Source organism: Lepidochelys kempii, chromosome 23 (genome assembly GCF_965140285.1).
Source record: "Lepidochelys kempii isolate rLepKem1 chromosome 23, rLepKem1.hap1, whole genome shotgun sequence".
NCBI classification, from domain to species: Eukaryota; Metazoa; Chordata; order Testudines; family Cheloniidae; genus Lepidochelys; species Lepidochelys kempii.
Window position 1 is genome coordinate 5453643 of NC_136402.1, and position 18458 is coordinate 5472100.

At 47.1% G+C, this 18458-nt stretch overlaps 1 protein-coding gene across 1 annotated transcript in view; it reads right to left on the bottom strand.

Moving 5' to 3' along the window:
• Positions 1–17319, bottom strand: part of PPP5C (protein phosphatase 5 catalytic subunit) — a 49847-nt gene extending 32528 nt beyond the window's left edge. The window contains exon 1 of the mRNA XM_073322313.2: positions 17116–17319. Coding sequence (XP_073178414.1) covers positions 17116–17236 — 121 coding nt within the window. The 5' untranslated portion in view covers positions 17237–17319. The remainder of the gene's footprint in view (positions 1–17115) is intronic.
• Between the last annotated feature and the right edge of the window lie 1139 nt (positions 17320–18458).

Below are 18458 nucleotides of genomic sequence, written 5' to 3' on the forward strand. Positions count from 1 at the left end.
AAGTTCACCGTCCGGTACCTGAACTTGGCAAAGGCACAGCTAGCATGGCTGAGAGCCAGGTGCTCCTGAGTACTAGGCCCTGGGTGTTCGTGTAAACACATCCCAGAAGGCCCTAGCCCAGGTCCACCCCAATGGAGCATAAGATAAGATGGTTTAACAGAAGCAATGAATAGGGATGTTTTGTCCGAGACATCAGCAGCAAGGTACAAGGGGAGGTAACAAACAGATGTCAGGAAGCAAGGAAGGTGGTATGGAAGAAATGGTTTGTTTTCCGTACAAATATCAATGTACCAACCCCGGATTCTGTGTGCTGGCTTAGGGGACAACTTGACGTTGAATGTGCTGGTACCTTGTCACGAGCATACAAGCAGTGCACCCAGAGAACAACTGGGTTTTAGTAATTCCACAGCAACGACGACATTTATTGGTGAGCTGGATATGTGACTCTCTTGTAGGGGGACACCCCAAGTTAGAATCATAGAATATCAGGGTTGGAAGGGACCTCAGGAGGTCATCTAGTACAACCCCCTGCTCAAAGCAGGACCAATCCCCAATTAAATCATCCCAGCCAGGGCTTTGTCAAGCCTGACCTTAAAAACTTCTAAGGAAGGAGATTCTACCACCTCCCTAGGTAAAGCAGTCCAGTGTTTCACCACCCTCCTAGTGAAAAAGTTTTTCCTAATATCCAACCTAAACCTCCCCCACTGCAACTTGAGACCATTACTCCTTGTCCTGTCCTCTTCTACCCCTGAGAATAGTCTAGAATCATCCTCTCTGGAACCACCTCTCAGGTAGTTGAAAGCAGCTATCAAATCCCCCCTCATTCTTCTCTTCTGCAGACTAAACAATCCCAGTTCCCTCAGCCTCTCCTCATAAGTCATGTGTTCCAGACCCCTAATCATTTTTGTTGCCCTTCGCTGGACTCTTTCCAATTTATCCACATCCTTCTTGTAGTGTGGGGCCCAAAACTGGACACAATACTCCAGATGAGGCCCCACCAATGTCAAATAGAGGGGAACGATCACGTCCCTCGATCTGCTCGCTATGCCCCTACTTATACATCCCAAAATGCCATTGGCCTTCTTGGCAACAAGGGCACACTGCTGACTCATACCCAGCTTCTCGTCCACTGTCACCCCAGGTCCTTTTCCGCAGAACTGCTGCCTAGCCATTCGGTCCCTAGTCTGTAGCTGTGCATTGGGTTCTTCCATCCTAAGTGCAGGACCCTGCACTTATCCTTATTGAACCTCATCAGATTTCTTTTGGCCCAATCCTCCAATTTGTCTAGGTCCCTCTGTATCCTATCCCTGCCCTCCAGCGTATCTACCACTCCTCCCAGTTTAGTATCATCCGCAAATTTGCTGAGAGTGCAATCCACACCATCCTCCAGATCATTTATGAAGATATTGAACAAAACCGGCCCCAGGACCGACCCCTGGGGCACTCCACTTGACACCGGCTGCCAACAAGACATGGAGCCATTGATCACTACCTGATGAGCCCGACAATCTAGCCAACTTTCTACCCACCTTATAGTGCATTCATCCAGCCCATACTTCTTTAACTTGCTGACAAGAATACTGTGGGAGACCGTGTCAAAAGATTTGCTAAAGTCAAGAAACAATACATCCACTGCTTTCCCTTCATCCACAGAACCAGTAATCTCATCATAGAAGGTGATTAGTCAGGCATGACCTTCCCTTGGTGAATCCATGCTGACTGTTCCTGATCACTTTCCTCTCATGTAAGTGCTTCAGGATTGATTCTTGGAGGACCGGCTCCATGGTTTTTCCGGTGACTGAAGTGAGGCTGACTGGCCTGTAGTTCCCAGGATCCTCCTTCTTCCCTTTTTTAAAGATTGGCACTACATTAGCCTTTTTCCAGTCATCCGGGACTTCCCCCGTTCGCCAAGAGTTGTCAAAGATAATGGCCAATGGCTCTGCAATCACAGCTGCCAATTCCTTTAGCACTCTCGGATGCAACTCGTCCGGCCCTATGGACCTGTGCACGTCCAGCTTTTCTAAATAGTCCCTAACCACCTCTTTCTCCACAGAGGGCTGGCCATCTATTCCCCATGTTGTGATGCCCAGCGCAGCAGTCTGGGAGCTGACCTTGTTAGTGAAGACAGAGGCAAAAAAAGCATTGAGTACATTAGCTTTTTCCACATCCTCTGTCACTAGGTTGCCTCCCTCATTCATTAAGGGGTCCACACTTTCCTTGGCTTTCTTCTTGTTGCCAACATACCTGAAGAAACCCTTCTTGTTACTCTTGACATCTCTCGCTAGCTGCAGCTCCAGGTGCGATTTGGCCCTCCTGATTTCATTCCTACATTCCTACAAGTTAGAAGAAGCTATAGAAAAACTTTAAAAGGTAGGCTGGTGGCCAAGGATAAGGGAAGACATGAAAATGCACACACACCACTGCTTAAACATGTGCAAAACAAGATCCTGCACAACGAAAAAGAAGAGGTGAGCTAATGCATCAGGCTTCGAAAGGGCTGTTCCAAAGCCTGCAGGTGAATTTTGTAGGGCCACTGCCTATAACGTCTAGGAAGAACTGATTTTGTTTATCATTGTGGATAGTTTCAGTTAGTGGGCGGAGGCATTCCCCGCAAGAAAGGAAGGTAGCCATGTCACTGCAAAGCCTTAATGAGAGAAGTATTTCCTAGATGGGGTTTACCTCACTGACTATTCTATATAATTCTAATAATGGGCCAGCATTTATTGGATATGTGTACCAAAGCATGGGCGCTCAGGCTGGTATTCCCTTACCATTGCATATCACCCTCAGGCCAGACGACAAGTAGAAAGAATGAATAAATCTCTTAAAATTGAGTTATCTAAGGTACGTAATGAACTAGGCACAAATTGGGATCCGGATTTCACATGGGTGCTCATGAGAATCTGTAGTTGTCCAAACCGTATGACTGGGCTTAGCCCACATAAAATACTGTTCGGAAGGCCTAGGCCTGGATGGGAAAATCTATTATATCCCCCAGATTGGGAAGCCATAGCAGCACTGGCCACAAAAACCTGGATAAATAGTCTTAAATATTGACTGGGCACGGTCCAGGGGTCAGCCACAAAAAGTGAATCAAGTCTTTGATGAAAGCAGTGGCAAACAGGGGATCAACTAATGGTTAAAACTGTCCCATCACCCAAAAAGAAATTGAATAGCACGGTCCACATCAGACTATAAATAAACTGGGACCATTGCCGTACCTGGTCGAAAGAGAGAACCAACCTTGGTAGAAATACGCCACGCAGATAAAGGAGTTCAGGGCCTAAACTGTATGTTACATCTCTTAGTCTGTAAAAAAAGCACATCTCAAAAGATAACTGTCTATAAGTATAACGGAATCTTTTCAAATTGGCATGGAGTTTTATTAAATTTGGACATACGGGCCGTATCGGTTCCCCAGGCATTAACACAAGTAACCTGGAATCAAATGACAACCTTTGAATTAAGTAGGCCTTATCCTGTCAAACAGTTAACTGGAAAAGAATGAATACAATGGAAAATAGACAAGTACTAACTATTTGGTGAAACAATAGATACACATCAATATGGAAAATGGACCATAACAGGGTTCAAAAAAGAATTAGATAAAATTCATGGAGGATAGGTCCATCAATGGCTATTAGCCAGGATGGGCAGGGATGGTGACTCTAGCCTCTGTTTGCCAGAAGCTGGGAATGGGTGACAGGGGATGGATCACTTGATGATGACCTGTTCTGTTCATTCCCTCTGGGGCACCTGGCACTAGCCACTGTCGGAAGGCAGGATACTGGGCTAGATGGACCTTTGTTCTGACCCAGTAGGGACATTCTTATGTTCTTATGGAACAGGAAGGAAAGAAAATACTCTGGATGCTGGGCCCAAAGGTTCGATGGACAAGTGCGGGGCCTATAATCCAACCATATCCTAGATTTATTTTATTTTTTTTTAATTGAAAATCCCATGACAAAGGATGAAATTTTGTTTGAATTGGATGTGGACTGCTGGCAGGAGAATGGCCTTTGCAATAAAACCAGTGGTGCCCTTTCCAATGTACCTCAGTCAAATAAGGTTTACAATACATACAATTATGCTGCTTAAAAAAAACAACCCAAAAAGTGATTGTTTTTGTTTTCACAGGTCATGAAATTAATCTGGATACGAGGACTGCTGAGTGTAGTGGTAGTGATCCAATGTGCAGAGGGACTGGCTAACACCCAAAGACTAAACCAGACACGTTTTGTGATAAAAGGATTTGAATGGAAATTTCAAATAATCCCATTGTACTGGAAGCGGCCAGCCAAGCTCATCCTGCAGGAACTGTTCTAAATGTAGTATGTGAAACAGAAAGACGACTGTAGTCGGGCTACATCATCGAAGAGCGGCCGTGGGGCCGGCAGCCAGGACCCCAAGCGCGGGGCTGGCAGCAGAGCCCCACACCCAGGCCAGCAGCCAAGTTCCGGGTGTGGGGCGGTAGCGGGGAGCCTGGGCCTGGGGTGGAAGCTGGGATGCCGGGCGTGGGTGGCAGTGGAGCCCCGCGTAAAACGTGGGGGTGCTGCAGCACCCCCCCCCGCATTCTTAATTCCCTGCCTCTGTGAACTCCTTAACAGTTAACGTTTAACCAAGAGAATTTTAATAGGTTCAACTGTTACTATTTTTAAACCCCATTTACATCCCTAGCCATTATCCGTACTTTAGCTCCCAACACTGACTCAGCTGTTACAGAAAACGCTGACACACCTGCAATTAATATCCCCATTGTACCTGAATCCCCACTAGCTAAGGAAAAGGAAGTAGGAATTCAGGAGAGGGAACAAGTCTCAGTTACAACACATCAAAGAGTGGAACGTTCGATTACAGAAAAAGTAGAGGATAACCTTACTTTGCCACATAATATTAAATCATACCCACATGAGAAGGCTGATGTAGCAGTTGATTGCTTTAAAGCAGTCAACCCAGTAACGAACCACGTGGAAGGAATCATTAAAACATACAGGGCCTTGGCAGACAGAGTAACTATTATCAACGTAGAGGATAAGTGTAGTACATCCATTTGTATTAATTATCTCCAGGCTTTATACACAAGAACTTGGGCAACATCTCCAGGTATTAGCAAATGTATTTATCATGTGTGGCCATAACTGTGGTACCGTGGTACCAATCTTATCCCCGCAACTTAGCCTACCACTATCACTGCTCCATCAGTGGAAGGCCCACATTTGCAACCATGGCCAGAATCGGGCATCTTCCTACATCCTATCACTGAGTACCTGGTGGAAGATGCGGGATAGATGGATGTGCCACTCAAATTAAATTTCACCAGTATGGCTATGCACATGCAATGTCCCCACTAACATGACTGGTTTGATACAGAGATTAGGGTACAGTTACAATATTGGAAAGGTTTTCAAAATCCTTTAATGAAGCAACAAGGATGGGAAAAGAGAAGTGTCATGGACACAGTGTTGGGAGGCTCAAGCCTCGGCATGTCTGTATGGAATACAGGAGATACTGAAAACCTAAATCTAAAAATGAACAGCATCATCAATGGGGTAGGAGGAAAGGCAGTAAAAACTGGGCGACATATTCGCCTATTGCCTAATCAACACGCAATAACCATTGATAACATACATTTGATTGCTCAAAGGTTTGAATACCTCAACACCACTATCCTTTCAATGACTTATTCCTGGGGGAATTCTGCACCAAAAAAATAAAAATTCTGCACACAATATTTTTAAATTCTGCATATTCTTTTTCAAATTAACGCAATATAATCAAGCTGGTTTCAATTATTTTGGTAATTTATTTAAACTATAGTACAATGGATGGAGAATGGGAGTGGGGAGCACTGGAAGAAATCTCCAAATCCCCTGTGTCTAACAGTAATATAGCTAGTATTGACCATTTACTTCTAGTTATTAGTCAACAAATACATGCAGCCATATGCTCAGTGTTACATCACAGGAAACTGAAGAGCAAGTGAGGGCTGGGGACTCAAACTCACCATTTATACTGGCTACTGACCATCTCCAAAAAGGTCAGTAGCAAACAGTTCACAGAGCACATTTTGATAGGAATTTTTTTCAGTCCAAAAATGTAGACCAGTTCTAATCAGTGAAGCACCACAAGCATTTAAAAGGCCATACTCTGGCAATGTAAAGAAGCCTTAAAATGTTTACACCTGTTTATACTCCTGGGGGAATTCACTAAGAACAATGGAAACAATTCACTAAACAGGCAGGCTGCTACATTCTGCTCTGCCTGAGAGAACAGAGCCTGCCTACCCCATGCTTACCTCTTCAGAACCACCCCCAAAGCCCTGCCGTTCCATGCCAAGCGTGCTGCAATAGCAAGCGAGAGGGACAGCATCTCTTTCTCTCTCTCACCCACGCATGACTGCCCAGCCTCCCCCCTCACCTGGTGGTGATTTACATTTCGACCAGCTGCTCTGGGTGCCCAAACCGACCTACCTGCACTGCCGGGGAGGGAGCACATGACCACTCTTGCAGCTTCCCTTTGCTTCCCCATCAGAAGTCATTTTTCTGCGGGGAAGCAAAGAAATCTTCAGGACCATGAATTCTGCATGCATGCAGTGACGCAAAATTCCCCCAGGAGTAAATGATCAATAGTTTGGAAAATAATTATGTTTCATTGGCAGTGGCTTGGGTAACCTATGGAGACAGTGTAATTGAAATAATCAAACATGGGTTGTTACATATAAGGCTACAAAAATGGCCCCGCTTATTAAATGGCACAGCTTTTATAAAACAGATACAGGAAAAAGAAAAAGAATATTACCCCAGATTTCTTACAATTTGCTAAATCTGATCGGGTAGATTCCTAGACAGTCGTAAGAAGAGTAAAAATATTCAAATTATGATGGCTATTCCAAGGTGGACCCACGCTCCAGTAAAGGTACCTTACGCGAACAGTGTAGGAACCTTACTAAACAACACTTATGTGCAATCCTATCGTAGTGTGCCAGGGTGGATTTGATTTAAATCAAACTGATTTAAATTATGATTTAAATCACCAGTCAGAAAGACTCAATTTAATCATGCATTTCTACATACAAGTGCATTCTCGTTGGTTGTTATAACCGTAATACATATTCTTCACAGACAGGAACTTCATTAAAATATTCCCAGACTGGGTCTCTTTTACGGCCTGCTGCCATTATAGGTTTTCCCTTCTAGTGAGAGAATGGTATGGTAGATCTCAAATCAATGAAGGCTACACTCAGAAAGACCTCAAGACTTCTGGATTATGCTGCTCAAACAGTTTCATTTTCGTTTCTACTGCCTGTCCCTCCCTTCTCACATTTATCTCCAGACTTCTTCTCCTTGTCCAGATCTATTCCGCCCCCAACAATCTTCTATCCATTGAACTTTTTGAAACTTTGCACTTTTAGAGAGAGGTAAAGGATTGACTCTGTGTACATAAATCTGCAGAGAGACAATAGGGTTGAGGTCTGTTATTTCTCACCTCTATATTATTTATTTTATATCATTTTTGCTGTTAACAAGCATGTTATCTGTGGAGACGCAACCCCACAGTTTGAGAACAGCAAAACTAAGCATCTCTGATGGTAGCTTGAGAAGCACTGATCTAGAAGATATCTGATGTGGAGGACTGGCAATTTTTTTTTTCCAATGTGCGCGCAGACCAGCAGCCGATGGCTCGCAGACCAGCACCAGTCCGCGAACCACCACTTTGAGTAACACTGTTCTAGACGGAGCACTGAGTCCCATTGGGTAGATAGAAAGATTAATCTAAATAATCTATACAGAAGCCCCTGAAACCCCAGAAGATTGGGTCCCTAATCCATGAACTATTGGAACTCATATACAAAACTTTTCTTAAACATTACATGAATATATTGTCTCATGCTACAGAATTAGAATTTATAATCCCTATTCCATGATGAGACATCTTTGGGCTATAATATATCTTAATTAAAACTATTTTTAGATAGGTTTTTTCCTCAAAAAGCATTTTATCAAAAAAAATCCAATTTAAATAAAAAAAATCTGATTTTTTTATTTTTTTAAATAATTGATTTTTATCCACCCAGGTGTGCACCTGGTGACAGAAATAGATTCTGAAATCAACCAGGCTGGCTGCACAAAGCTGGAGGTAGCTGTGTGAATGCTACACGACTATTGACATTAACAGTACAAAAAATGGCTGGCCTTAACTGGCACAGAAAGAATTGGTCAAGGATTTGGTTTGTGCATTGGGAGTCTAATTTCACAATGTATGAACAAACCTGTCCTGGATTCTGCGTAAAGGTCACAAACACAATCCAAATCGGAATTCATTCTTTCTGGCCAACCAGTGGCATGAACACCATCACTGAACTCATCACTCTTCCCAATAACATAAATGATCTAGCAACCAGGTTATTTCCCACCACTATGCAATTACATTTAAATATACAGGACTCAGAAGCACAAACCAAGGAAGCTTTGGTACCCATAGCTAATCTAATTCAACAACAATTAGAGGAGATAGGGTACAAGAGGAGGTGGAAACACCTTGGTGGGCCCTGCCACGTCCCTTCACATCCTATAGTCAGAACACGGCCTAAATCTTATGATTGTGCAGGCAGTAGCACTAATTACCCTAATTGGACTGTGCTATTGTATCCGTTACCAAATGAAAAAGGCAAAATTACAGCAGCAGATTGGAAAAGGATTGGCTTGGCTTGGCTATTAAAGTCATGGTAATGGATGAGGGTTAGATACTTATAATCACACAACCATGGAGGATTACTAGGTATCCTTATGTTATTCAATATGTTATTTTATAATCAACTATGAGCATTATATGCGGTGTTACTTATTTCAGAGCAACAGCCGTGTTAGTCTGTATTCGCAAAAAGAAAAGGAGGACTTGTGGCACCTTCGAGAATAAATTGGTTAGTCTCTAAGGTGTTACTTATATCACACATAAATTACGCATATATTATTTATATATAAACTATTTTTTTAGGTACAGGAACTCCTCACTTAACGTTGTAGTTATGTTCCTGAAAAATGCGACTTTAAGTGAAACGATGTTAAGCGAATCCAATTTCCCCATAAGAATTAATGTAAATGCGAGGGGGGAAGGAGGAGGTTCCAGGGAAATTTTTTTCACCAGACAAAAGACTATATTATATTACACACACACACACACAGTATAAGTTTTAAACAAACAATTTAATACTGGTACACAGCAGTGATGATTGTGAAGCTTGGTTGAGCTGGTGAAGTCAGAGGGTGGGATATTTCCCAGGGAATGCCTTACTGCAAAATGGTGAACTAGCCCTCAAGGGTTAACTCGGTGTTAATGTAGCCTGGCACTCTACAAGGTAGAAGGAATGAAGGGAGGGGAGATAGCATAGCAGACAGAGACACACACAGTGCGTGTGTGTGAGAGAGATGTGCATTTCCCCTTTAACTATGTTGATCCCTGTCTTAAGTACACTGCCTTGTTAATTAGATCAGCAAGCTGAGACCCACCTCAGCTGCTGCATCCATCATGTGTCCCCCTGCTCTATGGCAGATGGGGTAAGCGGGGTGCAGGAGCAGGGGGTAGGGAGACACCCTGACATTAGCCCCCTCTTCCTCCCCTGTGCCCCCCTCACCCCCCGCACAGCAAGCAGGAGGCTGCACAGCAACAGGAGGCTCAGGGAGCAGTTCCAAGGCAGAGGGCAGGAGCAGCACATGACAGTGGGGGAGGGACAGCTGAATTTCTGGCAATTGATAGCCTGTTGGGCAGCAGCTGCACAGGAAACTTAGGGAGCGGGGAGCTGATAGGGGGAGCTGCTACAGGGGCTGCTGATCCACCCTAGTTCCAAGCCCCGCACCAGTTAGCTCCACCGGGCTGCTCTTCCTGCAAGCAGTGGACAAAGCAGGTGGCTGCCAAACAAGTTAGAAGGGAGCATTGCACAACTTTGAACGAGCATGTTCCCTAATTGATCAGCAACTTAACAAGGAAACAACCTTAACCGGGACGACTTTAAGTGAAAAAAGAAAAGGAGGACTTGTGGCACCTTAGAGACTAACCAATTTATTTGAGCATAAGCTTTCATGAGCTACAGCTCACTTCATCAGATGCAAGCAGTAGAAAATACAGTGGGGAGATTTTATATATGCAGATACAGACTAATACGGCTACTACTTTGAAACCTGACTTTAAGTGAGGAGTTTCTGTACATGGAAGCATCTCCCAAAGCTCAATCATAAAACTACAGCCTTCAATCAAAGTCCCAGACCTAACATTCCCAGGCCCACCATAAGGGACTAAGAAAAAATTGGAAACGAAAAATCTGTCTACCAGTTGTATGTGGGAATGTGCAGACCAAAGGACAGATGGGACATGAATATGTGGATGGGAACGTAAGGTATAGCCATATAACAGTGTTTAGCCCACTGGCTCATCTTCAGTCCACGCATTATGCTTTTCTGGGATGATGAGTACACATCCTCCCCATAGAAAGACAAAAAGCAGGGGAATGTAATAGAGAGAGCCTGGAGCATGGGGCCTGGGGCAAGACCTAAGGCATGAACCACAGTCAGCAAAGCCAGGCCATGCTAGGAGCCAAAGTCAGGCCCTGTCATCACAGAGACACTTGCTTACAAGTTCACCATTTGGCACATGAACTTGGCAAAGGCACAGCTAGCGTGGCTAAGACACAGGCACTCCTAAGAACTAGGCACTGGATGTTCATGTACACACATCCCAGAAGTGAAGACTCACTCAGGTCCGCCCCAACCGAGCACAAGATAAGATGGTTTGACAGAAGTGATGAATAGGGATGTTTTGTCCGAGGCATCAGCAGCAATGTACAAGGGGAGGTAACAAACTGATGTGAGGAAGAATGGAAGGTGGTATGTAAGAAGTTGTTTGTTTCATCACATAAAGATCGAGGTACCACCCCTTGATTCTTTGTACTGGCTTAAGGGATGACTTGACGTTGAATGTGCTGGTACCTTGTCACAAGCATACATGCAGTGCACCCGTGCAGCGTATGGGATGCTGATAACATGCTTTAAGACAATAAACTTAGCCGAGTCTTTCTGCCACTGACACGAGCCTGCGGTCTTTCAGGGTACCACTGTTGAGGTCTGCTGAATCAATTATCTACGCAGGGCTGGGACAGCCTATGGAGAAAACTCACATGTTCACCAACTGACAACATACAGAGCCCCTCACATGCTGACCGCTTCGGCCCAGAGAGATCAGGCTGAAGTCACTGAACAGGCCCCCCAAAATACTCTGCAGAGCCTGGACAGCCCAGAGTTGGACTCAAAGCCTGGAGATTGTCCCCCTTGCTGAGGACTAGGCACCCAGCTCCTTCTCCCCCAATAGAGCCCTGGCTGACTGCTGCTTTCCCACAGGACACAGCAGCTGCTGTATTTGGAACATTCGCTCACTGGCTGGCACCATGTTCTACATGGAGCAATCCGGCATGGACAGATCCCCCGCCTCCACACCCATCACCTTTTAAATGAGGTCACTGATCAACATAGAAGTCACTGAAATCAGGGAAGGGCACAAGCTGCTAGATCCCACTGAATCCAGCACAGAGCTCCGGCCCAGACTGTCCCTTCACTACGGTGATTCCCCCAGGGCTTTGTCCAGTCCTGATATAATTTCCTAGCCTTCCTGGGGTTGAGATCCAGGAAACTTCTCCCTGATATTCACCCCTTGCTTTGCTTCATCCCCTTGTATTGCAGTAATGTTCTCTGCAACTGATGCAACTAGGTCATTATGTATCGCCCCCCACCTGTCGTCATTTGGCCAAACTAGGCAAGTTTCTCTCTCTTGGCCTTTCCCTATAAATCCGTTCCCTTCAGCCCTTGACCATTTGTTTGCTTTTCTCTGAAATCACTGCAATCTTATTGACACCCTCTTAGCACTGACGCCCCCAGAAATTAATACCGTATATTTTAAAGGGCTGTGAAGGAAGCCCCCTAGTGGCTGATTCATTGCAAGTCACAAACTGGAAGTTTTATCAAACCAAAAATAGGAACCTGGATAAGATGCTATATCCCTTCAGGACTAAAAATAAATTACCTCATTACATTTTAAACATAAAATGAATTATTCCCCCCCCCCCGCCCAAAACAGTACTTGAAACACTAGACAATACAGCCGTCACTTGGAAGGCTAGGGCTCTGATCTTCTCAGCATTTGTGATATAGCTTGACTTATATATAATATATATATATATCTATATCTTGACTTTAGCAAAGCTTTTGATATGGTCTCCTACAGTATTCTTGCCAGCAAGTTAAAGAAGTATGGATTGGATGAATGGACTATAAGGTGGATAGAAAGCTGGCTAGATTGTCGGGCTCAATGGGTAGTGATCATTGGCTCGATGTCTAGCTGGCAGCTGGTATGAAGAGGAGTGCCCCAGGGGTCGGTCCTGGGGCCGGTTTTGTTCAACATCTTTATTAATCTTGGATGATGGGATGCATTGCACCCTCAGCAAGTTTGCAGATGACACTAAGATGGGAGAGAGGTAGGTAAGCTGGAGGGTAGGAATAGGGTCCAGAGTGACTGAGACAAATTGGAGGATTGGGCCAAAAGAAATAGGATGAGGTTCAACAAGGACAAGTGCAGAGTCCTGAACTTAGGAAGAATCCCAGGCACCGCTACAGGCTGGGGACCGACTGGCTAAGCAGCAGTTCTGCAGAAAAGGACCTGGGGATTACAGTGGACGAGAAGCTGGATATGAGTCAGCAGTGTGCCCTTGTTGCCAAGGTCAACGGCATATTGGGCTATATTAGTAGTAGCATTGCCAACAGATGGAGGGAAGTGATTATTCCCCCCTATTCAGCACTGGGGAGGCCACACCTGGAGTATTGTGTCCAGTTTTGTTCCCCCCACTACAGAAGGGATGTGGACAAATTGGAGAGAGTCCAGCAGAGGACAATGAAAATGATTAGGGGGCTGGGGCACACAATTTATGAGGAGAGGCTGAGGGAACTGGGGTGATTTAGTCTGCAGAAGAGTGAGGGGGGATTTGATAGCAGCCTTCAACTACCTGAAGGGGGGCTCCAAAGGGGATGGCGCAAGCCTGTGCTAAGTGGTGGCAGATGACAGAACGAGGAGCAATAGTCTCAAGTTGCAGTGGAGGAGGTCCACGTTGGATATTAGGAAACACTATTTCACTAGGAGGGTGGTGAAGCACTGGAATGGGTTACCTACGGAAGTGGTGGAATCTCCAACCTCCGAGGTTTTTAAGGCCTGGCTTGACAAAGCCCTGGCTGGGATGATTTAGTTGGGGTTGGTCCTGCTTTGAGCAGGGGGTTGGACTCCTGCGGTCTCTTCCAATCCTAATATTCTAGGATTCTATAATACCTCTCTCTTGCACAGCACTTTTTATCCCTAGATCTCAAAGCGCTTCCCTCCTTAGCGTACATACTCCCACCACACCCCAATGAGGCACAGAAGTGCTGTTATCCCCACTGGCCCAGAGAGGCATAGTGACTTTCCAAGGTTACACAGGAAGTCTGTGGCAGCGCAGGGAAGTAGGCCTGCATCTCTACAGTCCTAAACTAGAGTGTCATGATCACTGGGCCATCCTTCCTCTACAGATGTTTAACTTCAACGATTAGAGCAACTCCATGGAACTCAAGGGGGCCAGTCACACCGCGTGGAACTTTGTGTGCGCAGTACAGGGGCTTCAACGCTAGTAAAGAGTTACCTGATCACGTGATCTCACCAGACGCTAAGCCAGGTGACACCTTCTAGATAGATATACTTCCCTATTTCTGCTCTCCTTACTTTGATTAGACACAAGTCAACGCATTTTTAGAAGTGCTATCAGCAAGAGCCAATCACTGACTGATGGGGAAGAACCTTTGCCTCTGATCAGGTAATTCCACCATTGCACCTTCCTCTGGTGCTGAGCACTGGGTAAAGATGGGAAACTGGAACTATCCCCCATCAGGTCTAATCCAGTTTGGCACGTCCTAGAGTCGGTGACAGGGTTTGTTTAAGTCCCAGGACAGGAAGTGCAGACTTCCTCATAGTCCTCCATCCTGTCCCGGAGGGATCATATCTAGAGGTAAGAGTGGTACCTGGGGTTGGGGACATGACTTCCAGCCTCCCCTGAAGGGCTGCCTGCAGAGAGGAGGGTTAAAGTAATAAAGAAATGATTGACAAAGAGCAAGGAAGAAAGGAGGCTATCTCCTGGTGGAAAGCTCTCAAACCTGGGGAGATGGGGTCTCTTTAGGACAAGGCCCAGCCAGACACTTCCATGGACAGAAATTCAGGCCTAAGAACAAGCGGCCTTAACGAGCTCGCACACATGGCCTCTTCCAAGAGAGCCATGTTTGCTCTCGGACTGGACATTAACCCCTCATAATATGGAAGGAGGGAAGTTAAGCAAAGCAACAATCCAGTTAAAGTATTTCTTCAGGTGGCTCCCGGCTGGCAGTCTCTCCCTGTTTATGCCAAAGAAACAGGCCAGGCTGCTTCTGAAGCATTCAGAAGCTAGCCACAAGGTGGGAACCTATGGGAACCACTGCCCTATTTGCGATGCCCATCCGCAATGTCTTCCCTCTCCTGCCAATCGCTTGCTCCAATCATTTATTTCATCTCACTATTAAGCTCGGCTCCACAAATCCTCCCCTGAGGGAATATGCCCTCTGTTGCATCAGACAGTCCTTCCCTCACCTCAGGACTTGTCTACACATGAAAGTCACTCTGGAATTAGGTAGGGTGTGAATTTAAAGCAGAACATCCATTCAGGAATAACTCCATGTGTGCACACACTTATCCAAGAACAAGAGGGCCTTGCTCTGGTTTGGCTTAATTTGGAAAAAGGAACGCTTATTCCAGAATAAGAACCTGTCTACACAAGATACTTCGGAATAAGGTAGGACATGAATTTAAAACAGAATAGCTACTCCAGAATAACGGTGCGTGTGGATGGTCTTATTCTGGAATAAGGATTTATCTATACAAAAATGTTGCACTGGTTTAATTTATATCGGATTTTAAGCCAATTTAGTTAAACCAGTGCATGCTGCCGTGTGGATGTTTGATTTAAGAGGGGCTTACTTCTGGTTAATTTAAACTGATTCTTAACCAATTTAAGATCAACTGAAGTAAGCCTGGTTTAAATGGAAATAAGAGTATCCACACATGGGTTTTTCACTGGTTTTATTTTAAACTGATTCAACCATGGAGTTATTCCAGAATAGCACCATATGTAGACAAACCCCCTGACACATCAACGTCTCCTCTAACACTAACCCCATTAACAGATCAGATTATGCTAGTCACTTCAACTGAACACCTTCTCCCCCTCACCCCCACACATCCTGAGGCCCTTTGCTAGCTCAGCCTCTCTTACTCTGATTTAATACTCCAGTGATGGGCATCAGGGAACATCTATACCTCAAACTGAATTAGTAAGTGTACCAGCACAGTTACAGCAGTACAACCCTATTGTGTGGACACGCAGCAGTATAAATGTGCTTAGACCAGTATAGTTTATTACCCTAAGTGATCCCTGTGTAACTGCCTCTACATTAGGGCTTGTACTGGTGTAACTATTTCAGTTTAAAAAAAATCACTTCCTGAGTCACAATAATTAAACCCATAAAACTTTCACGTGTAGAGCAGGCCTCAGCAGCTAGAAAAGGGAACTTGGAGCCAGAACTCCTGGGTTCTACTCTCAGCTCTGCTACAGACTGCCTGGGTGACCCTGAACAAGTCACCTCCCCTGCCCTATGATTCAGTTTCCCCAGCTGTGAAATTAGGATGCCCAGGGGGATGTAGTGGCAAATTAACAAATCCTTGCAAACTGCTTGGAGATCGTGGATAAAGAGCAAGAGAAGGGGAAAGCATTCGCTCTGAAACCATAAGGCCCTTCTGTTGGCACCCCTGCAAACGGAGCTGAGTGTGTAGGGCAGCGTGCTTCCACTGCTGGCATGAGGCCTTTGCCCTGAACGTAACAAATAATAGCGATGGTGATAATCCTGAGCTCTTCTCCAGCACTTTTCAGCAGTAGTTCTCAGCACACTATACAGAACAGATCAATACCATTATCTCCATTTTACAGATAGGGAAACCGAGACTCTAAGCAGGACGCATCCCTGAGCAGCTCCCACCCCTGTGCCTGCTCCTGTGTGACCGGGTTGCTCACCACACACGTCACTGGCAGAGCCAGGAACACAAACCAGGAGTCAGTCCCCTGCTCTAATGACTAGACCCCATAACCCTCCCACGTCCATCCATCCCACATAAGGCATACATTTTTAACGGTGAGAGTAACCCACCTTTGGAACAAGTTACCATGGGTCATGGTGGATTCTCCGTCACCAACCATGTTTAAATCAAAATGGGATGGGTTTAGGTAAGAATGGCCACACGGGGTCAGACCAAAGGTCCATCTAGGCCAGTAGCCTGTCTTCTGACAGCGGCCAATACCACGTTTCTAAGAGATCTGTTCTGGGAATTATTTGGGGCAGTTCTCTGGCCTGTGCTCTACGAGAGATCAGACTAGATGACCTGGTCCCTGCTGGCCTTGGAATCCATGACTAGAAGGCAGGAGCCCCCACTCCCACTCCCCTGCTCTAGCCACTAGACTAGGCTGCCTCTGGCGCCCTACCACCGTCTCTGCTCCCCACCTAGGACTCACTCTCTGGTAGCCCCTCCCCGCTGGCAGGACCCTCACACCATCATCCCTCCCACACTCGCCCCCTGGTTTCCCATCTAGCTGCCCCTTCCCTACCCCCTCCCTACAACAGCTCCCTGTGTGCCAGCCCACTATGGCTCCCCATCTGGCAGCTCCTTCCCCCCCCCCCCGAATCCCCTTCAGGCTCCATATCTCGCAGCCCCTCCCCCCTCGATTTCCCCCACTAGCTCCATATCTCGCAGCCCCTCCCCCCTCCACTTCCCCCAGCAGCTCCATATCTGGCAGCCCCTCCCCCCAGCAGCTCCATATCTCGCAGCGCCTTCCCCCCGGCTTCCCCCAGCAGCTCCATATCTGGCAGCCCCATATCTCGCAGCGCCTTCCCCCCGGCTTCCCCCCGCGGCTCCATATCTGGCCGCCCCGCCCGGCTTCCCCCTTTGGCTCCATATCTGGCCGCCCCCCCCCGCTACCTTTGAAGTACTCGTTGGCCTGGCTCTTGAGGGCCTCCGCCCTCTCCAGCGCCCCCGCCTCCCCCACCAGGGGGGGCCGCCCGAGGCCGCCGCTCTGCTCCGTCCGCTCGCCCTCCGCCATCGCCGGGCCGTAAAGCGACCCTAGCAACCGCGCGCACCCAACCGCCCCGCCGAGCGCTGCCGCAAACAGCAAGGGGGAGGGGTCGCGAGGAGGTCGCAAACGCGCGCACGCGCGCTGAGGCGCCGGGCCCCTCTGGCAGCGAGGGGGCGGGGCTCGGGGCTCAGCCATAGAGAGGCGGGGGAGCGAGGGAAGGGCGACTGCGCATCATAGAGTCCGGGGAAGGGGGGCTAGAGTGGCCATGCCCCGAGGCTTCATTGGGCAGTGCCCGGTGGGACCTGATTGGGCATCACCTGGTCTGAGGGGAGGAGGCGGGATTGGATGGCATCATGGGGGCACGTGATTGGATGGCATCAAGGTGGAGGCACGGGATTGGGCAGCATTGGGGGACTAGGCCAGGACCTGCCATGGTTATGGCTGGGCGGCACCAAGGGAGAATCTCTGAGCCCACATGTGGGGTGCCCACGCTCCCAGAGTCCTGCCCTGGGGCGCGTGGCCATGGGGCCACGGGACCTCAGCAGATGCAGAGAGATCCGGCGAGCGGCCCCATCCCAAAGCACCTGGCTTTGATGAGTGCCATGGGCTCTGAGCCGACGCAGCGTGGGGGCTTGGGGCTGTCGTCCCCGCAATGAGCCCCCCAACCTGAGAGCTGCGGTGAGGACGTGTGGCTCCAGGCCATGCTAGGCCACGCTGCTAGATATCACTGGAGCTGCCCCTGGGCCTCTGGGAGGTCACCTAGCCGCAGACGTTAGGCTCTTTCCATGATCATCTAGACCCAATTGTTGGGTGCTCAGCATGATGAAGTGAGCTGTAGCTCACGAAAGCTCATGCTCAAATAAATTGGTTAGTCTCTAAGGTGCCACAAGTCCTCCTTTTCTTTTCGCGAATACAGACTAACACGGCTGTTACTCTGAAACCAGAATAAACATGCATCTTTACCCACCTCCCCAGGAAGTTCTCCAAGGGCAGCGTTTTCAGCAGCTTGGGTCATTTGGGAACCATCTAGGGAGCTGGTGGTTAGCCACGGTCATGTTGTGTGGGGACTCAAGAGAGAGATGCAGGGTCTGTGCAATGGGTGCAGGGTAAGCAGGTCTGGCAGCTGCTCTTAATAGCTTCTCTGTGGCTCATGCATCCTGAAAACAGTGCACAGAGCAAGGGTCCTTTATGCTCATTTGAGGGTAGCAGGATTTACAGAGGTCTGGTCTACACCACAGAGTTAGGTCAA